This window comes from Micropterus salmoides, unplaced genomic scaffold (assembly GCF_014851395.1).
Source record: "Micropterus salmoides isolate LMB-PRFRI ecotype aquatic unplaced genomic scaffold, ASM1485139v1 Ms_hic_scaffold_17, whole genome shotgun sequence".
In the NCBI taxonomy this organism is placed as follows: Eukaryota; Metazoa; Chordata; class Actinopteri; order Centrarchiformes; family Centrarchidae; genus Micropterus; species Micropterus salmoides.
This window is the reverse complement of record NW_024040817.1, coordinates 16,694,826-16,719,879: the sequence shown is the minus strand read 5'-3', so window position 1 is coordinate 16,719,879 and position 25,054 is coordinate 16,694,826. Positions and strand designations below refer to the sequence as shown.

Sequence of the window (25,054 nt, the reverse complement as noted above, 5' to 3'; positions counted from 1 at the left end):
GGTTTTGACAAGACAGAAGAACAAGTGGAATAAAAAAAGACAACCATTTTAATGTTTCTTTTAACTGCTCATCGTGAGTCCGATAATGTTAACAGTGCAATGTTAAATTGGTGGAGTACTATTTAAAAAAAAAAAAGTGAGAGGAAGACAAAAAATGAAGGTCTTTGTTTGTTCATTTTATAAAACTAGATTATTCTGCAACTCAGTGTTGGTCACATGGTGTAAGCATGCAATGACAAGGAACCCTGCCTTCAATTGTCATTTGGTGTTATAAATTCAATTGTAAAGCTCAGAGTCTTCTGCTCTCATTGTCTTTTCGTTTTGAGTTTGAGTTTTGAGAAGACAGAAAATAATTCTAACAAACGCATCAGCACATACATATGCAAATGCTCACACAATCGCATAAACCCCAAAGGGTAATTTCCTGTTAACATTCCCTGAATTTTTACTGAACCATAACAAAGATATGACTTCAGGCGGCTTTTTAATGATGTGCTAGATCACATCATATCCAAGGCTACACTCGCCTTGTCCTGATCTAAAGAAGGATGTCAATGACCATCAGTGTATTTCTAATTTTAAGACAGTTGGCAAACATCTATTTGATCTACTCTTCTCCGTCATTATCAATGAAAACCACGTCGAACCAAGTTTCCAAGACCATTTTCCTCCTTTGGCTGATTTACTTTGCTCAATCAGGACTTGTTGGCTCCAATGCCAATCCCACTGCAACACCTTACAAATACTGTATGACTTAATTTGTCAGACATAAGGCCATTTTCATTACTATGCCTCCAAAGTTATTTATAAGATGTTTAATAGTGATTCTTCAACCCCACAAATAAAACACCACAAATACAATATAGAAAATAAATTTCTAAAACAAAACAAAATTCTAATGAAAATGCTGAGGACAATAAACCATATACTCAAATTGCCTCTATTTAAAATGACAATAATTTGGTATCTAACAAACAGTGAAATGTATCAATGCATATAAAACTAGTTTTGATTGCAGGTGATCATCATCATTAATGGGATAGAAGATTTTGGAATTTGTGTCACTAACCCACACACTGTTCATTTGAGTGTGTTTAATGAACCTTTCATACATGGACATGTAAAGTGGTGTGTTTTCCAAGCTAGTCAGTGTGAGTTAGTGAGTATAGCTGAGTGTGTGTTCACACAGGGTTCGGGTCACACAGGGTTTTGGTAAAGACTAATGCAGTCTGTATGTGGGTGTGTACAGTATGTGAGTGTTTGTATTTTGTTGACAGCTGTTCAGACCACTAGGTGTCTAGGAGGCAGATATGTGTAGAAGAAGGTTTGGGATGATTTGTTAGTTACGGTGTATCAGGGGTGCATGTGCGCTTGTGTGTTTTCCTTACATATACAGACGGGCAGCTGTCCAGACCACTGGTTGTCTTGGAGACATATTCGAACTGATGAGCCTATTAGTCGAAAGCCAGGCAGACACTGATAGACGACGGTATCACGGTAACCAAAGTTCTCCCCTATCACCTGGCCATTCACAATGCCTTCTGGGATCCCACAGTGACCAGCTGAAAGACACAGGCAGAGACACAGAGGACTCAGACTATGGGTAACACTGTCCAAGAGCTTGTCTCCGAAATGTTGCTTTAAATATTCTATTGTTGTTGTGCTGACTTTTTGCAAACATCTTCGTGCATACATACAATCAGCAAACCAGTTATATTTTAATCAGGCCTGGGAATTTTAAACAGATATTTTGTGGGACATTAAAATGTTGGAAAGCATGGGAATTGCAGCTTGGAACCTGTTTTATCCTGTGTATGAGACCTGTGACTGAGCAAACACATCCGATGAAACATCAAAGTGGGAGCACCACAAGCACTCTATCTTCACAAAATATCAGTAACTCTGTCATAAATTGGATCGCCTGTCATTTTACGGTTAAGGCTCGGATGGTCAGTTACCCCCTATTACAGTTTCACAGCTGTGTCGCTGTTCTTTGCATTAACTTCAAAGGATCTAATTTAATATGAATATGCCACTGTTCTTTGAAAGAATCATATTTTAACTGGTGACAAAAAACTAAACAGGATTTGTGGGCCTCTTTACTGATCAGATTCAATCCCAGTGGTCAATTTAATGCACAGTGCTAATGCATGATGTTTTACAAAGCATTTCACAAAGTAGAGGACATGTGTATTTTCTGTTCTCATAGAGTTTGGATTGAGCATTTATTTAATTCTTTACGGAAGATAAAAGCTGCACTGTGTCCCTGATGTCAGTAAATGCTAACAATTTCAAAGACAGCCAGGGAAGTGGGGGAGAATGGGAAGAGAAAAGGTTGCCTTACATCACCGTTGTCTTTTCACATTGTCTTTGAGGTGTTGATTACTGGCGTTAAAGGGCATAACTCAAGTGAGTCACACTTTGCTATCTTGAATGTGTTGCAGAAAGTTGTGTGCTGAAGAAAGGACATGAGTTTGAACTTACACAAAATTCAACTTGTTTTCAGAAAGTTACCACACAGTTTCAAGTGTGCTTCAACTTGTATGCAGGCAGTGGGAAATATAATATTAATACAAATATTTTTAAATGTCTTTACTGATTTGTTTTATGATCGACTGTGAAATGGTCATTTTACAACCAGATCATTTTAAATAAGCAAAACAAGTACAGTAAAGTGAGTTCCAGTTTGAAGGATAATAAGAAAAGTTACTGAACAAAAATGCTGTTTATAGCACTTTTTTAGGGCTCAATTTATTTATTTTTTGACAGAATGATGCCTCCTCATCAGTCTAGGTTAAGTTTCATTGAACTTTTCCTTTATAAATTGCATCTCATATCCCCCTCAGTCTGTGAAGTATTCTGGGAAGCGCTGTTTCTACTGAGGCTTCATGAAGAAGTGACAGCACCGTGTCATAACATCTGTTACCTCTGGCTGGCACACTGACAGAAGAAAGTAGCTATTTTCTCTGCCTTATATACAAACAACAACAAAAAAAAGACCATTCAAACCGAAGGATCAGCAGAAGCTTGCTCATGATAGTCCTGCTTGTGAGGTGGACGAGGTCAGGTGGAAGCAGCTGGGCAGCCAGATGAGAGATGGAGGGCACATACAGTGCGTACCTTTGGTACCTGTCCTCATTAGATTGACTTGAAAAATCACATCCTTCAAACTCCCCTTCCAATTATCGATGTTTCAGTGAGTGTATATGTGTGTGTGTCCTAAGCCTTAAATTTAAGTCAGAAAATGACAGTTTCTAGATACACTGTAATATATACTGCATGTTTGAATACATTAGTGGTTCTAGTAGGTATATACCTAAACATCGTGTTTCCGTTCCACTCCAAAGCCCAGATGACAGGCACTCTCTGACAGCTGACCCCACCAGCATGAAGCCGGGCTCGCAGGTGAAGATGGCTGTAGCACCAAATGACGTCTGAGTACCAATCTTCTTCCCATTGGGTGGAGATGGCAGCTCACCGCAGGATATAACTGAAACATAGAGGAAGACAAGCAATTTAAAAGCAGAAAATTTGAGTAGCTGGTAGAGTTAATTGCTTTCAGTGAGGAATGCTACCAATGCCGGTGAGCTGTCCCATAAATTTGGTACCAATAGTTTTTTTTTCCTTTCATTTCTAGGAAATGACTGGTGAAGAAAATCACAGTACATTTTCAAATGTCACAGCATTTTTTAAAGAAAAAAAAAAACATCGATTCAAAATGTCATGGAATCCCCAAAGAAAAATAAGAAATTACAAAAATAAAAAGGGTCTTTCAGGGAAGAGCATGGATTTGAAGAACAAAATGTTTTCTTTGTACAGTAACTCAGTCATCATTACATGTATGACTAGAAATTAAATTAAAAAAAAACACATAATACACCTATACTTAGCAAACAGCACGTTTGAAATGAGAAGCTTTTAAAGCAATTTTTTTTCTGCTAAAAAAAGGCACTTTTAGTTGTGTTACCCCCTGCTCCATACTCACAACTGTTCATACTATAAATACCAAAGTGCTGCCTGATGTCAGTAATTTTTGTTGTCATGGCTCATAAACTGGCAGACGTAATTAAGAAGTACATAAAATATGCTGAGGTCTCTTGGTTTGAATTCAAATGCTTAATTTGACATTTCTGTCTAAGGGTTGGATTAGAAAATTCATTCCAATCTCACATTTAACCATTAAATATGATACAGTCAAGCCAGTTAGCTTAGCTTAGCACAATGACTGGAAACAAGGGGAAACACTTAGCCAGATACTGTCGAAAGATAACAACAAAATCTGCCTGCTAGCACCTCTAAAGGTCACTAATTATTCTGTTGTATTCGATTTGTTTAATCCGTGCAGAGAGTGAAGTGTAAAAGCAACGATTTGCCGTTATACAGGGGGTTATGTGCCATTTCTTGGTGGGACAAGTTACTGCTCAGACCCCAAATAACCCCTAATTTTTATTAAACATATGAAAGAGTAAATGATTCCCATTATTATCTACTGGTAATGGCAAATTTGGCAAAGTAAATACTTACTCTCCCAATGCCTATATATTCTATATACAGTATATATGTGATTAATGGCTAGCTCATTGCTGATATTGTCTTCTGGTTGCCGTAGTCATCATATGTCTTTGTTACTCACCCTGGCAGTGCGGCCTATCATTTCTCCAGCTCCACACACCATTGGGTAAGCACTGAATGTGGGCAGGGCCTAATCTGTAGTATCCTGGATCACAGGTGAACACAATGCGAGTTCTGTATTCATAGTGCGAGCCGTTGACAATCCTCCAGCGGCCGTGTTCTAAAGAAAACGACCCAATGCTGGGACATACCACCACTACAAAGATAGAAAGAGTGTAAAGATAAAATAAAGCCTCATGAAATTTGCTTACATTTAAAAAAAATTTAAAAACACAATTGCCACTTGTATCAGATAGTAATTAGCCAGATGAGAGTGGGGCCAAACCCTGGTAAAATATCTCACAGATGCATAATAATGACTCAATTTAAATAACAATGTCCTAGCCAAACATGGCTGCCACTCATAGCTGTAATTATATGTTGCTTACAAACGAGTATATCCTTTTTTCATTTTATGATTTGTTTTTTGTAACTGATGCAATGAAATCCCCACTGTAGTGACAGTGTTTGCATTTGTGCCTTTACTATTAATTATGTCCAAATTAGTAACTCTATGAGATTTGGTATTTATATTGTTGGTATTCCATTGATATCTATGTGTTACTAACCAGAACATCGTGGTATCTTATTGTGGTTGCTCCATGTTCCATCAGGCTGACAGATGGCTGACGTCAGCTCTTTACTGGACAGTCTGTACCCATCGTTACAAAAATAGGAAACTCTTGTTCCAACAGAGTAGTCAGCTGTTAAAACGCCGCCATTTATAGGAGCCTTGGGTGCCCCACATGAGACAGCTAGGGGAGGACAAATACACACTGGTTAAGAAGACACAGAAACCCTAATGCGTACTTAGGTCTGTCAAGTAGGGAAGCTTGATGCGCACTTTGTTTAAAATGTTTCTGGGGGATTCAAAGCCACTGAGTGTTTTGTATATTTGTAAACAAGCCCAAATATTTTCTACAATGAAGCTATCAAACTAAAAATATACAATCAAGAGATGCTTGATATCCAATTCCAGTTAGTTCTAACAAAATGCATCCATCTTGTTGAACATGCTGCTCCACAGTCCACTGTGGTTTTAAATAGACTGGTTTGTAGAGCACCGCACCGTGTAATTACACAGTGTCGACAATCTGCTATACATCCTTCATTTGACTTTCTATCAATACCAGCTACGAGCTGTGCCTTCCTATGGTTATTTGATCTATGGGGATTAGAAAATAGCAGGTAGAATATTAAAATATCATTAGGTCTTTGTGGGCCACATTATAGTATATTCTGAATATACACATAAAGAAAGAGAGAGAGAGAGAGAAAGAAAAGCCACTAACAGTTAGGTGAAAATAATAGTTGTTTTTTTAACTAACCAGAAGTTCAATTTTCTCTATGCAAATGGGTACCAATTACATGTGACATTCACATATTGTAACCCCCTTTATATGAACAATGCATCATGCATTTTACTCACTTGAATGTAGAATATATCTACTCTAGAGAAAAAAGAATAAATTGTGCTTAAAACGAAAAAAAAAGTTTTCTAGCATAACCTACATCTAATCTGTCAGTTTTACTGTTTTAACAGTATTAGGTACATTAGCTACAAATTAAGTTAGAAATAAACTTAAATTTATTGGCCATCAGGTCAATAAGCATTCAATTTAAATGGTATTGGTAACATGGCAGAATAAAGGAGCTGCAATATTCCAGCATCACAACCTTAATCTTGCACCTCAGCCTTAGGACCAGGACACAGAGGGAAGGACAAGTCACTGTCACCGCTAGCTAATCTGAGAGATCTTCTTTAATCAATGTCTTAGGTGCAAGGACTTATGTTTCAACACTGGGAATCTGCATCAATAACAAAGCTAGCTTACATGAGTTGTAGCTAATAAAACTATGCTAATATTTTTATTCTAATGAACGTCAAAATATTTCAGTTTAGCTTTAAGTATACACACATTCCATACACAGACAAACAAACACACCTTGACACGCAGGTACAGGAGAGTCCCACGCGTGGTAGCCGAGTGATGAGCGGCGGCAGGTTGCTGTGGCGTTGCCTATGAGACGGTAACCCCGGTCGCAGGCCCAGCGTACCACGCTGTTAACATGGCCGCCGCTTTGAGAGGAGATGGAGCCGTGGAGCGGAGAGTCTGGGGTTGAGCAGTACAGGGCTGGAGTTGAGGAAACAGAATTAAAAGATTTGATGTGACTTCACATAGTGCGGTACTATGGTTCACTGCCACTAAAACAGCAACAAGGCAGAAAAACAAACCTAATTAACAGTAAAGATCAAGGCAGATGGCAACAGTAATCAGTGATACCATAACTTTAGTATTTTTACTACAATACAAAACAGATGTTTGTGCCTCAGTCATCACTGCTGAGACTGAATTTATGTCTGCATGCAGGTGTAAACTATTATAACCATTAACTGTATTGTAATTAATGTCTTACTTACAAGGATTTAGTGTTACTGACTTGCAGTCTGGTGTCATGGAATTGCAGATTGTGATAGTTTCCTAAAACATTCATTAATATAAGTCACTACTATTTTCATGACATAATAGGAGGCCCAGACAAAATGGACTAATGGCAAATGTATAATTTTTTATCAGTAAATGATCATTTTCACTGACCACAATTATGGCTTTGATTGTGTATTTTAAACAGCGCTATTAGAGGCATGAGATGGAGTAGGATCAATCCAAGTACAACATCTAAAAACACTTGTTAGACTAAACTAAACAAAAAGTTCAGAAATATTAATGACCACATTCATAATTGATTATACCTTTCCAGCACGTCTTAAAAAAGCAAGTGTTTGAGTCAGTTGCACTCTATCCGACAAGCTGCATGAATGCTAAATAAAATAAATAATAAGTCTCTCTCGGCAGAGCTTTCATATTGTACAATCAATGCGCAGAGTGACAGCAGATGTCAGACATCACCGGACACACTGCCATTAAGTTAAGCACTGTCTAAGTTTATAGATTATGGGCATCCTGAATATGGCAGCAGATATGGGTTGTTATACACTGATGTCAGTATTTCATATGATAAATTACCAGTAGCAGTTTCATTATGTTCCTCAGTCATAGCATGCAAAGATTACCCAGGCTTGTGTCCAGTTAGATGTTGACTTGGGCAAGTTGCCTGGCCTGTAACTCTCGTCTGTTTTATATGTCCTTCTAGTCTGCCACTGGTGCAGTATCATCTGTGAGGTGGCTTTTTGAGCCAAAATCACCAAGCACCACTCAAGAGTTAGTGAGTGAGCATTGTTCCTTTTTACTGTGTTTTCCTTGCGTTGGAAAAAAAAAAATTGTTTTATATAGTTAAAGCTCTATAACAGAGCTTTTTTAAAAAGCACTAAAGGTTTTGAATCAGTGCCCTACATGCTGGCTTCAACAAACCAGCAGGCAAAGCAGCCAGCTGGCTCTCATCAGATCCAATCCAGGCTCAGTATAGTATATTTTAAAACTTATAGTATTAGAATGCTGATTTCAATCATACAAGGGCATTTTTTATAATTAAATAACAAAGTTTACTCTTAAAACAAATTAAGTTGGTATGTCTTAATAATGAGGAAACTTTCATCATAATGTTAGAATTGTCTCTTTGTAATTAAAAACTTAGAATTTTTGTTTGTCTTGTTGCAAAATACCGGACAAATTGTAGTGAAGTGAAAAAAATTTCACAAACATTTACGAAGTTGACCCATGATATTAGTACGCTTACAACATATATTTAACAATCCTTGCCCACATTAATCACAGCTACATTACCAAAGGAGGTTTCTCAGTGTGAGAGTTCTGGGAGGCTTTTCTGTTCTTATTCAGCATATAATTCATCATACAGAACAGTGGTATTTTGAAGGTTAAAGCTACAGCCTCCTGACGAGATGGTGTATAGTGGAAAAGCAACCTAAACAGGAAATACTGTCTCCTCTCCCTTTATTGTCAAAAAAGCCCTTGAATGAAGCCCTCAAGCCTCATTACCCAAGTGAAGGTGCTTAATGCCTGTCAGCCTAAAGTTATACTTAGCAGGCCCAGGTGCAAGACTGCCTAAATGCAAAGACTGCTGTAAAACAGCATCTGTGCTCATCAAGCTTTCCTTGTATGATAAAAGTTAAGAACTAACCCATAATGCAATTTAGTAAACTGCTTCAGGAGACAGACAGAAGTGAGGTAGTAAAACGTAAGCTAAAGATTAAGAAACAAAAAAATGGGTGACATAAAGGTACTGATAATCTTTTTTTTAAATGGACTTTCTCCACACAAAATTACGAATTGAAAAACCTTCACAATTTCTGCACAAATTATTGTCTATATGGTGACACAACATTGAGGTTGAACAACTCCTCCTAGCGTTTTCACTCAGAATGTGTTTTGTCTTTCAGCTCAGTTCAGTTTAGTGTGCTTTATTGGAATGAATGTTTCATTTAAACAACGTTGCCAAAGCAGTTTTCTTTCTGTCTGTCTCTGTCAACCTCCTTATTAACATGCATTATGATGATATAAAGTAGTAGTAAAATAAAGTTGGGATACATACTTTGGTACTCACCAACATAGCGAATTTTGAAGCCTTTCTTGTTTGTGCCGTGGTCTGAAGACCAGCGGACCAGGAACTGGTGACCAGAGGTTGTGAGGTTAAAGGGTGTTGGCAGGTCACCGCTCAGCGTCGCCAGAGTGGGACTGTTGGCTGTTGGACCTGAGGGAGATCAAGACAGAGACAGAGGAAAAGCAGGAAGAGAGAAAGAAAGAGAGACAAAGACAATGATTGAGATAAAACAATTTGCATTTGTTATTTTGTTCTGTGTATAGAGTATAGAGTATATTATATGTCCAGTTTCTTAACACTTTTAAACCTTCGATACAAGAGTGTGTCCCTGTGTGTGTGTGTGTGTTCTAACAAATACTGAACTTCTCTAGCTGAATTCTGCATGTCAGCGTCTGCTTTTGAGCATGTTTTTTACCATCAAAAATCTCCAACACGTCAAACTCTCTCTCAGTGTGGAAACTTTCAAAAGTAATGGTGACGTTGTATCCTTTCTCTACAGTTACGCTCCACGAACACATTTGGAGGTTAGGGTAGCTTTCGGGCCAACCAGGGCTCAGGATGACGCCTGATGAGTCATATCGCACATCGTGGGCAGGACATTGGACTATGGACAGAAGAATGAAGAGAGGGAAATGCTTTTGTTAAACGGGTACGCACTATTTTTGTTATTTTCGGTGTTGTCAATATCAACTATTTGAAATATTCATTAAAACTATTGCTATTGTAGTGACATACACATACACACACCTTGGCATGTTGGAGGCGGTGCATCCATCTGTAGTCTTTCTCCTAGGCGACATGTTAGAATTTCACTGCCAACCAATGAGAATCCAGGATGGCATCTGTACCTGATGATGTCACCTGGTGATCATGTCACAAAATCAGTGGTTAGAAAGCAATGTTGATATATATAGTATATATGGATATAGTATACAGGCAGTGGTGAAATGAAAATTCAGCACTAAATTGAGGTTTTTGAACTTAACTTGGATCACCTTATACTTCCACTCCACTTCAGACAAAAATGTTGTACTTTTTACTCCACTACATTCATTTGACAACTACTCTAGTCACTTTACAAATTAAGATTTTACATAGAAAAAATATGATCATCTTATCATTAAATTTTATTTGAAGTGCAGAATCACCATGCAGCATGTTCCCAATATACTTTGCAATTAAAAACAATACACAGGAAAAACAAATAAAGACAACCCAGCGGTGAATAAACTTGTTAAAATCAGTTTCACCTTGCCCATCTCTAACAATAAAATCACACTTAGACATTAATGGATCAGCAATAATAACCTAATAATCTAATATATAATCATAAAGCACTCAGAGAGATCATTTACTTTTATTTCTGATAGTTTAAGTACATGTATAATGATTCTTGTGTACTTTTACTAGAGTAACATTTTCAGTGCAGGATTTGTGGAGTATTTGTGTTGTGTAGTATTGTGTGGCTATTTTTATTATCTATTTAAGTTAAGGTTAAGATCTAAATACTTCCTCCACATACTTCCTCCACCACTATGTACACTGTATCATTATCTGCACTGACAAAACCAAGTGAATTTACATTGAGTGTTGCATGTCCGTATTCACTGTGTACACTAAATGAGTATCAAAAAAAAATATGGAGAAGATGATATTGGTTCCCATGTTAGGTACTGGGAAGTTACACAAGACTCAAGTCCTTCCTTCCATCAAATTGACATATCTAGAGGCAGTGCATGCAGGCAGGCAACTCACCTATCTCCAACTCGCCATCCTCCATCAGCATGACAGCATTGGGCACTTCTGGAGGAGGCTGGCAAACCCTTAATTGGTAGGCTAGAAGAACAGACACAGCAGAGTGAAGAGAGAGGACAAACAGAGGGACCTTAGATAACAATGTGTGAGAGGAAATGTGGTCAGTAAACCTAAACTGGGTTGGTCAAGACAGGGGAAAATCTTTCTTTCCAATGCTTCCAAAGTCATGTATTACACATATTTAAGTCGCATATAGTCAGTTCTAAATGTTTTAAATGGAACTTGCTGGTCTACGTGCACTAATGTGTAAGCATCCAGTTGTCTGTGCCTGTAACAATTGCCCCGAGAGTTGCAGCGAGAAATCTTTAGAAAACCAAACAGTGACACAACCTGGTTTCTCTGGTTTATTCTGTTTTATTTAATCTTTGTTGTTTCAGTTTGACTTCACTTTTTTAAGTTCAGATGGTCAGGTCAACAAAGCATGGAATCAAAAACAGGCCGGCTACACAGATACAGCACTGCCTTGAATCATAAAAAAGGAACCGACTTCACAGCTACTGAGCTGAAGGCTGTAATCAATATTACCGCATGACCATAGATCACTCACTAACAGAGAGAGAGAGAGAGAGAGAGAGATTGAATACAGACAGACAGACAGACGCAGACAGAGAGAGGGAGAGGTAGGAAGGGCTGAGGGCTATAAGTCAGGATGAAATTGACATGAAAATGAGACCTGCCAATAGTATCTCCTGCGCTCATGCATATCAAAGCTCTGTGGTCTAGGCGTGTGTGCCAGTATGTGTGTGCATGTTTGTGTGTGTGCATGTGTATGTGTGTGTGCAGCTACGTCTATGCGCCTGTGCGTGAGGGGAGAGGTTCACTGTGAGAAGTCATTGATCTCACTAAGCTCCAAGACCTTTTTTTATAGCTACTTCCACATTCATGTCACATTAGTTTTCTCAGTCTCACGTCCATGACAACATTATCCACCACTGTATAGTCCTTGTCTCCGTAATGAAGCACTTGCATTCAGAACCTTGACCCACATGCATAAACAAATAGACAATGACATAGATAAACATCCCCAAACATCGGATTGATGCTTCCTTTGGGGTTTATTTGGCATTTCAAATTTAAAATTGCACTTTAGCAGCTGTCTCAGATGCAAACTGTGACATTCTGAATATCAGCGGTGTCAATGAAGTACACTGAAGAAGAAATTTAGGAACGTTGTCCCTTATTTTGACAATTTCCTGCTGACAAAATACAAATTCTGCATTTATTAACTAATAATTTAAGTCATCTTTACACTCCACACACACTGAAATAGAGTGTCCTACCCGCTCACATTGTGGTTACCTACCTTTCACTCTTGCCAGACTTTCTTGTTTTATTGTCTAATAATACAGAAGTGACAAAATAATGCTAATAACCACTGCCATACATGTCACCCCGCTCCCTCTTATCCATCTTCCCCTGTCACTCCCTGCTGCACATCCTCCAATAACGCAGAAATTGAAAATAAACTCGAATCCATCAGATGGAACTGTTCCTGTGTGAGCGTGACAGCTGACAGTTAAAACCTGCCACGAGAAATTCATTAACAACGTGACATCTGTCTGCATAAGGAAAGCCTGCTAAAATAAAACAAAAAAAACTAAACAAAACTATTTGACATGTTTTCACTAAAGAGCAATGAACAGAAACTTTTGAGGAGAAGCAAATACAAGCTCCATGAGGGAGATGGTGGAAGATACAGTGGTACATGCATATTCACATGGATGTGTGTGTGTGTGTGTGTGTGTGGGATGGGAGATTCAGGCAAGGAATGACAAACTGTGTTGCGAAGGGTAAAAAAAGTACATAAAGTTAGACTCATTAGAAGCCATTCTGTCAAATTAAAACTTCCAACAATCCAAAAAAAACCACAACTTTTCAGAACTTAACAATTCTGACGAGGATGTGGAATATAAGAAGCATTTCTTTACTGTCTGGTGAAAACACTGCATTGCAAAAATAAAAAGGTTTTCAGAAAAAAAAAAGTATTTTTGGTTTGATGACAAAGCATTATGACGGCTCTCAAGAGTACACGAGGTTCATCCGAAACCATTTTCTTAACTTTTAGAAACCCTGGTATCTTTTACTTCAAAATAAATTATGGTATTAACTTTTAATGATTTGCCCATGACATTGTAATGACTTTAAGCATACAAAATCTGGCTATGTTTATGTAATGACATGTGAGGTACCTACCATAAACACTGGACTATACACATACTAATGAAAATGTATACTTTCAATGTAATAATGTGACACTATAGTATATCTATATCTAAATGTTAGACAATGTCATATTCATAGACATTAGAGATTACATACTAGACTGCTTCCAAACATTATGAGAGTTTCTTAAATGTATGCAAGTTACTATACTACATATATGCAGACGTTCCTGCTTTTCCAAAAAGGTAAGAGAATACCATTTCAAGCTTTCTTCAATGAAAGACAACACATTATCCCTTTTAATGGTCAGCACATAAGGGATTCTTCACAATTCTTCACATCTTCAAGTCAAAGAATGCAGTGCAAACTTGATAATTGGAGTTAAATGTTTTGACACTGACAGTAGATGGATGCAGACAAAAAAAAAAGACAGAAGCAAAAGCGTCTAAAGATTGATGTTTGCAGGCAGACAGGCGAAACAAGAAAAAAAAAAGATGAATGGGGATATTTTCCTCTTAAACAGAGTTTGAAAACAAAAAGGGAATCTAAGTGCAGCGAAGGACCACAGCAAAAAGATTGAAATGAAATGAAAAACTGAATGGCATAGACAGTTTTGACACGGAGAAAGAGCAGCTCAGGACCAGCTAAAAATACAATTTCCACAACTCTGTGGAGGGAAGGTGACTGTGTATGTGTGTAAGACGGCAACATAAAATAACAACATTTCTATGGGAAGCTATCGTACAAAGAAAGACTTAGTAATTTACACACCTTCACTGAGGACATCGTTTCATGGAAATCTTAACCTGCCGGTTTACTTTTTCCTTTTATTTATGATAAATTAGTTGCATGACTACAGTACCAATTAAAACAAAACTAATTTAAAAGTAATTAGAAAATCTAAATCTAAAAAATAGTTTCTTTAGATTGTGTTGTGATTTTCTTGTGTGGTTGAAAGTTAAAGCTATTTCCATTAAATATGATTCTTTAGAACAAAGGAAATTATAACCGGAAGTAAACAATGATGTGACAAAATTGATGTTCACTCAGAGGTTAGGTTACAAGATAACCAACTCTGTGCAAAGCTACTCTTCCCTGCAACAATAGCAACACTTATATCTCATACAGCATTGCTAATATGTTTACTTGACATCATTGATCACTGAGGATCACACGGATTCACTGCAGTATTTTATTAACACACTTGGACAAGAAACCAACTGGAGAAAAAAAGGGTTTTAATACCTCTCAAAAGTGACTCACACATCAAAACATTTGCTTAAGTATTGCACGACTCATTTGTAAAACAACCTGCCATCATTTTAAGTATCTGGAAATTGACGTAGCAGGAGTAGTGGCATTCAAAAAGGCCTCAGTACACTCAAAGATGAAATCAGATTGATAAAAGCTTTGAAATGTTGACCAAACACCAAAGTGGTCAATAACGCTAAAGAGGACCTTTCTGCAGAGAATAGCAATTCAATTCATAATACAACAACTATCAATAGCACCACTGTGGCTAATACATTATTACTGTGGTAGGCTGTGCGGCTTCAGTCAGAAAGTAAAAAGTTCCTGCAGGAGACCAAACTTCATGAGTCAAAGGAAGCAGGTCTGAGTGGAACATAATAAGGATGAAGTTGAAGAGAGTCTAACAGCAAACAGATCGATGCCATCACTGCAGCTACAACTAATGACAGCATTATAGTTTTAACACTACCACACAGGGCAACAAAGCCTGCAGAGAATACAGTTAATGAGGATAACATTTTTACCTGAACAAACACAATCAAATGATGTTTCCAGTTTCTGTATATTCTGTACATTTATATGCTCACCACCTCTGTGACAAATTTGATAATGTTGTTACTGTCTTACCATGGTAGCTTAAGACAAAAAAGCCGGCTCCAGAGAAGTCAGAGTGGAATTTGATGAGGATGATGTTGGAGGTCGAGTAGACAGACTCCAAAGCTGTGTTCCCGCTAAACTGACCAATCTGAGGAGATGATTGATCTGGACCATCCCTACGAACAAACAAGGAGAGAAACACACACACACACACACACACATACAGAAAGCTTGTGTTAAAAGGGGTACTTAGAGACTAAAGGCCCATAAAAAATTGGATCTTTCTTTATAGAACAATGGGAGAGAAAAGGCAACCCAAAACATAATTTGAATAAGTTATTGCAGTCATCTCTGACAGTTAAATAGCCATTTGTGATCAGGAAATGGTTTCCTGAGGCTAGAAATGAAAGATTGGTGAGACTTGATGATATTTATGAGACAAAACCTGGAGCTGCTCAATTGACTGCAAATGGGGTCGGACATTGTGTGACAAAGCGCCAGCACCCATAGTGATTGTGCATGGATGTGTGCTCATCTTCGTTCTTAAAACAACCCAAACTACAATGTCACAAGGCTCATTTAGATATAAAACATTCAGACTCAGATTCCAAGTCACTTATGAAAGAGCAGCTCCTTTTTGTCTTTTGATAACAACACAGTTTAAAGCCCTGGCTCTCTTGTTCTTGCTTAGGGATGCTCGAGTTTATCAATATTGATTGAACTGTCGTCAGAGTGTAAGAATAACAAATGTGAATCCTGTTGTAGAGTTTGCTTTACGCTTTTTATGCCACTAATATCAGCCTGGCATTCATGAAAAGTTACACAATTACCACAGAAGGCAGACAGGAAGTTATCTCTCAACTGGCAGGTCAGGCTCGCTGTGCAATGTCATGATCATATTTCATCTTTAATGCCCGACCCACCAGCTGTCAGACTGAAACTAACCAATAGCGGTCTCATTACCAGTGATTAAAAAGTATCATCATCAAGTGCAATGAAATTATTATTTCCTGCTGTTAAGTGTTTTTGGATGAGGCCAATTATACCTGTCATGTTATGTAAGGAATGATACCCTTCTTTGATTGATTCATGCTGAGTGGTTCAGAGTCATCAGAGTAGTTTCATTCATTGCTTTCCACTCCTGAGTTGCTGATGCAAACACTCATTTGTGAGTGCATTATGGCAACATGTACAGTAAAGAGGAGGCTTTAGTGTATGGGGTAGCACAACACGGGGTAACATCTGTGACATATATGATGATTCTTACTGTGAAATCCTGTAGTACGCCTCCCAGTATGAGACCAATTAGCAGACTAACTGACTGTCAGGTTGGCTGGCGCTGGACTGTGGAGACCGCTGTGAAAATCACACCTTTGCCACTGACACTGTGCTCTCTACAGGAAACCAACTTTGTGGCTGTGTGGCTGAGACTGTGAGATTTGAGTGTGTTTGTGTGTGGTTATTTTCTTTGCTTTGCGTGAGTTCAGCAGTTTGTTCACTTTTCCGTATAACTGACAGCAGGGTCAGAAACATGCTGTGTGACCAATTCATGGCGTCCGCCGAATCGGCTGTGGGTGGACGGCACATGACTCAACAGTGTTGTGGTGTTTGGTGTTGGAAAGACAGGATGCATATTGCAATTATGTGCTACATCTATGCACAACAAGATCTACACACTAAACAACCCACACTCCAATGGTTGAAGAAACAAACTGTTGAACTTGATAGTATTTATATCCAGTAAAAAGCTGTTATTTGCAGCTAAAGATATGCAAAATGTTTGTAGATACCCAGCAATCTTGTTAACACAAGTAATCTAAAGATGTCATGTCGGGTTTTTGTTAATATTTCTTACTATTTTCTGACAGACTAAATGATAAATCAATTGAGGCTGAAGGATCATTCCTGACCTAGTAGCTATGTTAAAATAAACTAGTAATTTGCAATGTGTAAAGATAAATTTCTGGTCATGTCTAATTGATTAATCAAAAAAAAAATCAAAGAAAACAATAGAGTAATAGAGAGTTAAATGATCTAATTAGTTGCATCTGTTGCATTACTGGTTGATTGCTTCACCTTAAATATAAAAAAAAAAACTACTTATTTGACAGAAAATAAACAATCAGACAGTTGTGAAAAATGGCTCCTGAGACATTAAGAGGCACAATTAGTGGTGAACCCTTGCATTTTTATTTTCAGCTGAATTAGAACCTCTTAAAATAAAGTTTTCCCAAAGGCAAGTTAGACCTAACCGGAGAGTGTGGCACATAGTGTTAGATGCAGAGTCATTGTAACTTACCTCAGGTCACTTGATGCGATCATTAATTCTGTTAGAAAATAATGTCACCTTACAGTGTTCAGTGTCTTGGTGTACCTGTCTTTGTCTAAGGAATAAGACTATCAAAGTATTACATAGTCAGTGTTGGACACGTATGGGTCATCCAGGTGTTTGTTGGAAAAAGATACACAGGGTAGATAACGTTTTTAGTTATAATCATCACAGGGCTTCCTGTGGACTGTGGAAACAGCCAAACTTGGAAATCTAGAAGTCTGACAGCGCTAACATTATGACAGGCTAACAAAAGTACCAGACAGACATTTGGTCCTTCTGTGTTGGGTCTAAAAATACACCATTTGCAAGAGAATGTATCAGCAGCACACCATGTCTTACCCTGCTGCTGTTGTGTTTTCCTTGCCTAGCACTGCCTCTCCATGTCTGTATGCCAGGTGACGTTTCTAAACTGTTGATGCTGCACCCTGCTGTCTATTTATAGCAAACAGGCTTTAGCTATAGAGAAGGGGCAGCAACATGGCAACCATAGAAATAGATTGTACAGTCTATTTATGGTTCTACTGCCACCTTGTACCTGCAGAACACTATCTAACATGGTGTCTTAGCACCATTGAAACACCTGCTCTCCTAAAAAAGAATATTGAAGAGAGAAGTCAAGGCTGGGCAGGTAGGGAGAGAAAGATGTATTTTATAACTTATAAGACAGACTGAGACTCAGAGATGGAGTGAGGAACAGAGGGGAGGAAAGAGAGACGTATGGGTAAAAAGAGACGGGCGAAACATTACAAGAAGGACATTATGTCACTTTATATTCAAGGAGAGATGTCTGTAGTCATAGTAACCCTTGCAGGAATTTAGCCAATTAGTGGCTAGCTCTGAAAAGATGTTAAGGAGCATGACATCCTGTGTGAAAGAGAGAAGGTGTGTGTATGTGTATGTGTATGTGTATGTGTATGTGTGTGTGTGTGTGTGTGTGTACCAGAAGTTTTCCGAATATGTGGTACAAATGAAATGGCTATTCAGTCAAATAAAAACCCTTTTTTGGTGAAATAAATCTTGATAAAGAAGGAAAGGATTGGTAAGAAGTAGCACATAAGAATTAAAGATGTGGAAAAACTAGAACTAAGACCTGAAGAAGTAAATAAGTAAATAACACCTACCAGACGGTTATGTAGTCATATATGGGCTCAGTGCTGAGTACAGTAAAATTGATGTAAATCCCGTGTCCAGGAGGAACTCTAACACTCCACACACAGTCCTGGAAGTTGGGGTATTCCTCGGGGTGCCCAGGAGAGTAAATGGTTCCATTTAAGGATGTGATGTTGCCACCACAGAGAGCTGTGAGACAGAAGATTAACAGAATTACCCCTAATAAATTACCAGCAAATTAGTATTACCATTGCGAAGCTTGAGAGAGGACACATCTCTATCAGTCATGTAATGACCATTGGATAACACCTTAATACCTTTAATAAATTGTCATTACAGTTTTATTTCAGTTCTGCACCACAGGTATTCCTTGGGAGTGTAGGTGTTGCTTTTCAGTGATGTCATACGATCACAGCTGAGAGCTATAAAACTGAATATTAAGAGTTTATTTTTTTTTTTAATTAAAAAGGGTCCTTATGGGTCATTGAATGAGTGTTAGTGCTCCGAAGTCTAGCCTTAAAGTAAATAATAAAAAAACGTATTAGATTACTTGGCAGTAACTTGGATAAAGTTAGAATAAAATTTAAATATATATTATTACTGCTATAAAATAGTTATTTTCTTATTTCCTCCAAATTTAGTTTATACACTTTTCATTTTAATTTCATAGTCATTGTCATTCAGTTTACATTGCTGTGTTGAGTTACAAGTTGCATATGCTTTAAAATGTTTCTTTTTTCTCACTTTACGCTCGGTGCGACAGTCAAAATCAACTGATTACACTGTTTAATAACGGAATAATACTCTAACATAGTCAGGAAAGTGATAATATGAAACACCATTAGCAATATTCACCACAGTGATGATGTCGAAATTGTCGTGTTGAAATGCTGTTAAAAAGCATTCACAAGTGAGGGTGTTTTTAGGATGGCCAGGGGAATACATGATCTAAAAAAACCCTCCTCCTCTGAACTGAAAGAACAGTTTACCAGTACACAGGTATATTTTAATTTTCTTGGGATCTGGGTACACGATGGCCCCATGTTCCAAACCCCTTAGCAAACATATATACTGTTTGTCTTAAAAAGTGAGCTATTCAACATTAGCAGAACTATCAGCAAGGAAGTGACTAACACGGCTTGTATTCACTTCACAATACAGCATTGTGCAATTTCACATCTAGCTTATTCAAATAGACACATTCTGACATAGTAATAGTTATAGCAACAGCCTATATTACCTTCACACCGTGGTAGAGGGTGATTCCAGTTCCTGCTGATTCCATGTAAACATGTGAGTGAAGCCTCTCCGATCAGAGAATATCCAGGCAGACACTCAAATGACACAGTCATCCCAACGCTGAAATCTGTGCCAATCACAATGCCGTTTCGAAATGGCCGAGGATCTGGGCAACTCTGGAGCTGGTAGGCTTGAGAGACAATAACCCAGATTAGTCCAGGAAAATAGTAATAATCCATGACTAGATTATAAAAATGGTCCAAGAGCAGTAGTAAAATCAAGCCATTAACAGAAAGAGACGATACATACATCCATTCTACCACTGGTTAAACAATAGTAAGTCAGTACAAGACATCTACTAGATAAACCACGTAGGAAAACATCAAAATGTAGAAATAACAAATCAATATCAATCAAACTAAGCAGTCAACAATCAGTCAAATCCAAACAAAGATGGTACAATTAATCACAATATACTTTGGCTAAACTTTACGGGTCTTTACGGGCCAATGCTACAAAATAAATTTAAGATCGCGACCACCAGCTGTAGCTGCCAGTCCAAGAGGTTGAACCCATTTTAAACATCCTGTAAATGGACTGAATTCTGTCCTTAACTACTCTATGTTAAATGATTGTTCTCCTCCTACTTAAAAGCTGTTTGTCAGAACTCATTTTCATACAGTGTGCAACTGAAACACTGAAATATGAAATGCTGTAGAGAAACTGACAAAAAAATAACAGGTGCAGATGTCTAGATATAAATTAAGATTATTAACTTTTTGACAAGGGTACCATGCACCACAGAAGCTTGTACTTGCCACAGTAGTCTCAAATGAAATCAAACAGTCTGCCATTTAAACGTTTTAGTCACAGTGACATTTCACAGCCAAAGTTACTAGAGTCAAAGGTTTGCATGACTGAAGAGACAAACATGACTGCTGCAATAATAGTCCTGTTTTAAAACACTTTGGCAGTTCTCCCGTGATGAGATAAAGGTATTCATCAGCCACTGTAATTTGCACATTAATGGAATTAGCCTTAACAAATTAGTCTCTACAAGATTTGTCATAATAAATATAAAACTGTTCAGAACCTTTTTAGTGTCAGATAGAATAATACAAAACTCATCTCATCACTGAAATGTATCCAAAAATGTAATTTTTTGGCAAGTGCTTTAGAAGTGCTTTAGATGCCAAGACACATTTTTATCATTCCCTCAATGTAGATCATTTTGTTGTTAGTCACTCCTGAGAGATTAAGTCACAGTCAGACAGTTGCATAAATCCACTAACCAAGTTTCCACAGTGGCAACAGTTGCTGTTTTCAGAAAAAAAAAGCACAGTCATGCATCTGCTCTTGTTTTCTTTGCTTAGCAAGTGATCAGTGTGCACAAAAAGGCAGGAGAGGAAACTTGTAGAAACAACATTTACCTTGATATGTGATGTGGAACCCTGGTTTGTTTTGTGAATAGTCGCTGTGGAAGAAGAAGCTGGTCTGGTGGGTGGTGCTGAACAGAGGCTTGGGGATGACTGGACCGCTGAACCGGTCAATGACCGAGCCCGTCTCCAGGGTTCCACTGCGGATCTCTAAGTAATCATGGATCGCCTCAGTGGAGAAGTTCAGAAACTGAAGATGGATACCTGAGAAAAAATGCATGGCTTATGACATTTACAGCAATCAGCAAAGCTTGACTGACGAGAGGCCAGCAATAAAAGCAATTGTAAATGCTTCTTCTGCAGCCACTCATCAGTCACATGGATAAAAGCCACTAACACTGATTGTGAGGTGGTGAGTGAATAAATCTATAGATAACATGGATATATATGAAGGGGGAGGCGGACACAGACAGAGAAAACAGATACACAGAGAGCGAAATGCACAAAGTTGACAGTGTTTCTTACCAAAGCCGACAGGTAAGTTGACTGTCCAAGTGCAGTCTAATCCACTGGGGTAGTTGCCGGGGTAACCGGGACTTAGAATCACTCCACTTACATCTGTCATAGACCCACCACACTGGGCTGGAGACACACACACATAACATAGAACGAGTGAAAAATAGGCAATAGTGGTTCAGTGAAACACATCAAAAGCAGGAGGCTGACCTCGCTGAGTATTGCAGACATGCAGGTCTTCTCCTTTTTTAAGACACTGCTACTGGCTTTACACTTGAGTATGTTCAACCTGACAATTTGCGTCATTTTGAATAAAACATTAATATGCTGAGTCTTTAATAAATACCCTTCTTGAATAAATTACCATTGTGCAACTAGATATGTGTCCAGGGCTTGTTCCCTCTAGTTTACCTCAGAGCATGCTGATTCTCTGGCACACACTGCATGTTTATGGCAGAGTCTGACGGAGCTTTGCATCAGTTTAAAAGCTTAATCGTATTCTGCACAGAATACTAACTAATCAGCTCATCACAGAACAGTAAATTGATCAAACAACTTCTTTTTCAGAGTCGGAGCAGGCAATGGAGACCGCTTGCATCATTTCTGCAGCACTGAAGTTTGGCCTGTATCTCCTGTATATCCAGACTGGACCACATGCATGTGCATATTTATGTGTGTGCGCGCGCGCACAAATTTACTGTAGAAGAACACCTACCAAGACATAGTGGTACAGGGTAGTTCCATCTTCTAACAGGTCCAGGCATGCAGGTGATATGAGCATTGCCCTAGAAATATAGAAGCAACCACAATCAATTATCATTTAATAGGTAGGAAATTGCGCTTTAAATTAGTTGGCCTAAAGGTGCTTTTTTATCTACCAAATAATAATATCCATGCAGTATAGCTGTATACTGCACAAAAAATGGGCAGACCACACCAGAGACATAGATTATTCAGGAGTTGTGCAAACCACACCAGAGTTGTATGTTTAGTATGAGCTGGGGAAACCACCTGAGAGCAGGGTTTCCTTCTGATTCAGTTTAAATAGTTCTTGGTTTGTCCAGCCAGGGGATAAAACGAGTGAATGATGGCACATCAGAAAGGGTGAGCAGCCTTTAATGATTTCACATACATATCTAGCAATCATTTTACATTAAACAACTGCAATGATGATCCTCCAGTTCTTCTCAGCTCCTCAGTAGCTGGAATAGATTTGTGCACAAAGAAAGACACAGATTGTATACACATATAATAGGGTGCCACTCAAAAATAAAGTTTATAATTTTCATCTTCCCACCCTCCAAATGTGTTAATAATGTGACAAAAACTAAGTTGACAAAATTTTAATGTTTTCTAATAATATTTTTTTTTAATAAGTTTTACAATATTCAACATTTTCCGATTTTATCATGTAATATTAACTTTAATATCACAAGTTAGAATAATGTAAAACTCTTCAAAAAGAAGACACATAGCTGCTAACAGTTACTTCATAAGTTAATAATAAACACTTAAGCAGTGTCCAGAGAATGACTGTATTGCAGCTTAAAAAACAGCTACATGTGTTTTGTTGTAGGCTAGTTCTCCAGCTCACAGAGTAGCTGCAGATTTCTATGAAGTGGACGAAACACATGCACATGTAAACCAGATAGACTTTCAGATAGACCTTAATTATGGAAGTGTTGAAGTGGCATAAGTGGGCGGCTTTGACTCAGGGTAGAACGGTCATCGCCTTAAAGGAAGGTTGGAAACCCGAAATTGCTCCTGGGGGCTGTGCCATCAGTGTGTGAATGAGTTAATTTCTGTTTCTGATGAGCAGTTGGGTCTCTGCTCATAGGTGGGTGAGTGTGATGTAATGAGTACTTTGAGTGGTCGAAAAGACTAGAAAGGTGCTATACAAATACAGCCCATTTACCATATGTGACAGTTCATTCGGAATTGGGTGGCGAAACCGGAAAATGTTCAGACTGTAGATCACCGAGCCCGGTGGAAAGCTCTGAGAGCCTAAATGTATACGTCCGCACTGCGCTCCAACAAATAGAAGCACCAGCTGCAGAAGAAGCTCTTGTTAAGTGACCTCTCTTGAAGTGTCCTTCTTTACTGTACCAGAAAATAACTGGTAGGTGGCGCTAAAAATGAGAATAATTAAGATTAACATGGTGGTGCAGTGGTCAGCACTGTCACCTCACAGCAAGAGGTTCTGTGGATCGAGGCCTAGGCTTTTCTTTGTGGGGTTTGCATGTTCTCCCTGTGTCTGTGTGGGTTCTCTTCATGTTCTCCTGCTTCCTCCCACTGTCAAAAGACATGCATAGGTTAATTGGTGACTCTTTGCCCTTAGGTGTGAACGTGTGTATGACTTGTTAGCCCTGTGATTAACGGGCAACCCGTACAGGGTTCACCAATGACAGCTGGGATTGGCTCCAGCCCCTTCACGACCCTGCACAGACTTAACTATACTACTGACTACGGCTGCAATAGTGCTAACCCCAAAATATTATTCTGATTACATAGTATTTAAACCAAATAATTAACACAAATCAGAATATGAAAACAGTTAAATGATTAAAAACTAAAATTATAACAATACTTACTCAAGGTTTAATTTACTTTGGTAGAGAAATTTTGAATGAAATAACATTTTATGGCAATGAAAGTAAATATAAAAGCATTGAGCCCATTGAGCTACCAGTAAATATTAATATATCTGAATGAACTTCTCACATGCATCATAAAAGGAACAGAATGAGGGGGTGGGACCTGGAAAATGTTGGGGAAAAAAATTGGACATTACATTGAGTGGCACCCTAACATATATGTTGTACTTTTACCTGAAGAGAGTATCCTTGTTCACATGAAAACTGTACGACGTCTCCCACCATAAATCTGTCTCCTTGTCTTATTCCGTAGCTTGGAGTCTGGGGCTCTGGACATGACTCCAGACCAATGGCTGTTAAGAAATGTGAAATAAATATGTTTGTAAAACTTTCAGTTGTCATGTATATATAGCAATGCCACAGATAAAGCTGTGTACTAGACAAATATGGTACCTGTATATTCCAGGTGAAATCCAGCAGCTGAGACACTAATATCAGAGCTGAAGCTGAGATAGAGGTTGTTAGATGTACTATTCAGGAGAGGGGGGATGGTGGTGCCTGAAAGCATGGAGAGAGGAAGAGAGCAACAGAGGATCATGATCACATTTTTCAAATGATCTTAGTTATCTGACAGCAAAGGGAACAACAAAGGCCTCCCAAACCTTCATTTTGTTTTTGTTTTTTTGTTTGTGAAGTGTTCTCGAAGGAGGGAGAGGGGAATTACTTTTATATGAGACATCTGTTTTATTTGAAACCACTTTTAAAATGTTGGCTTGACCTACTTAGCGTGGCAAGGGAAAGTACAAAGTAAAAAAACAGGACTGCACTACTGAAGCAAAGCTGGCACAGTGCAACAGTGTAATCCTGTC

General features: G+C 38.3%; 1 protein-coding gene across 1 annotated transcript in view; it reads right to left on the bottom strand.

Moving 5' to 3' along the window:
* csmd3b (CUB and Sushi multiple domains 3b) overlaps positions 1-25,054 on the bottom strand; it is a 236,710-nt gene that overhangs the window by 30,651 nt on the left and 181,005 nt on the right. Inside the window, exons 37-53 of the mRNA XM_038725460.1 lie at positions 24,639-24,743; positions 24,420-24,538; positions 22,307-22,376; positions 21,601-21,717; positions 21,130-21,339; positions 19,701-19,889; positions 18,472-18,649; positions 15,049-15,194; positions 10,948-11,028; positions 9,940-10,053; positions 9,608-9,796; positions 9,184-9,342; positions 6,618-6,806; positions 5,241-5,426; positions 4,634-4,828; positions 3,317-3,490; positions 1,389-1,562 (exon numbers count right to left, since the gene is read on the bottom strand). Of these exons, the coding sequence (XP_038581388.1) occupies positions 1,389-1,562; positions 3,317-3,490; positions 4,634-4,828; positions 5,241-5,426; positions 6,618-6,806; positions 9,184-9,342; positions 9,608-9,796; positions 9,940-10,053; positions 10,948-11,028; positions 15,049-15,194; positions 18,472-18,649; positions 19,701-19,889; positions 21,130-21,339; positions 21,601-21,717; positions 22,307-22,376; positions 24,420-24,538; positions 24,639-24,743 (2,595 nt within the window). The remainder of the gene's footprint in view (positions 1-1,388; positions 1,563-3,316; positions 3,491-4,633; positions 4,829-5,240; positions 5,427-6,617; positions 6,807-9,183; positions 9,343-9,607; positions 9,797-9,939; positions 10,054-10,947; positions 11,029-15,048; positions 15,195-18,471; positions 18,650-19,700; positions 19,890-21,129; positions 21,340-21,600; positions 21,718-22,306; positions 22,377-24,419; positions 24,539-24,638; positions 24,744-25,054) is intronic.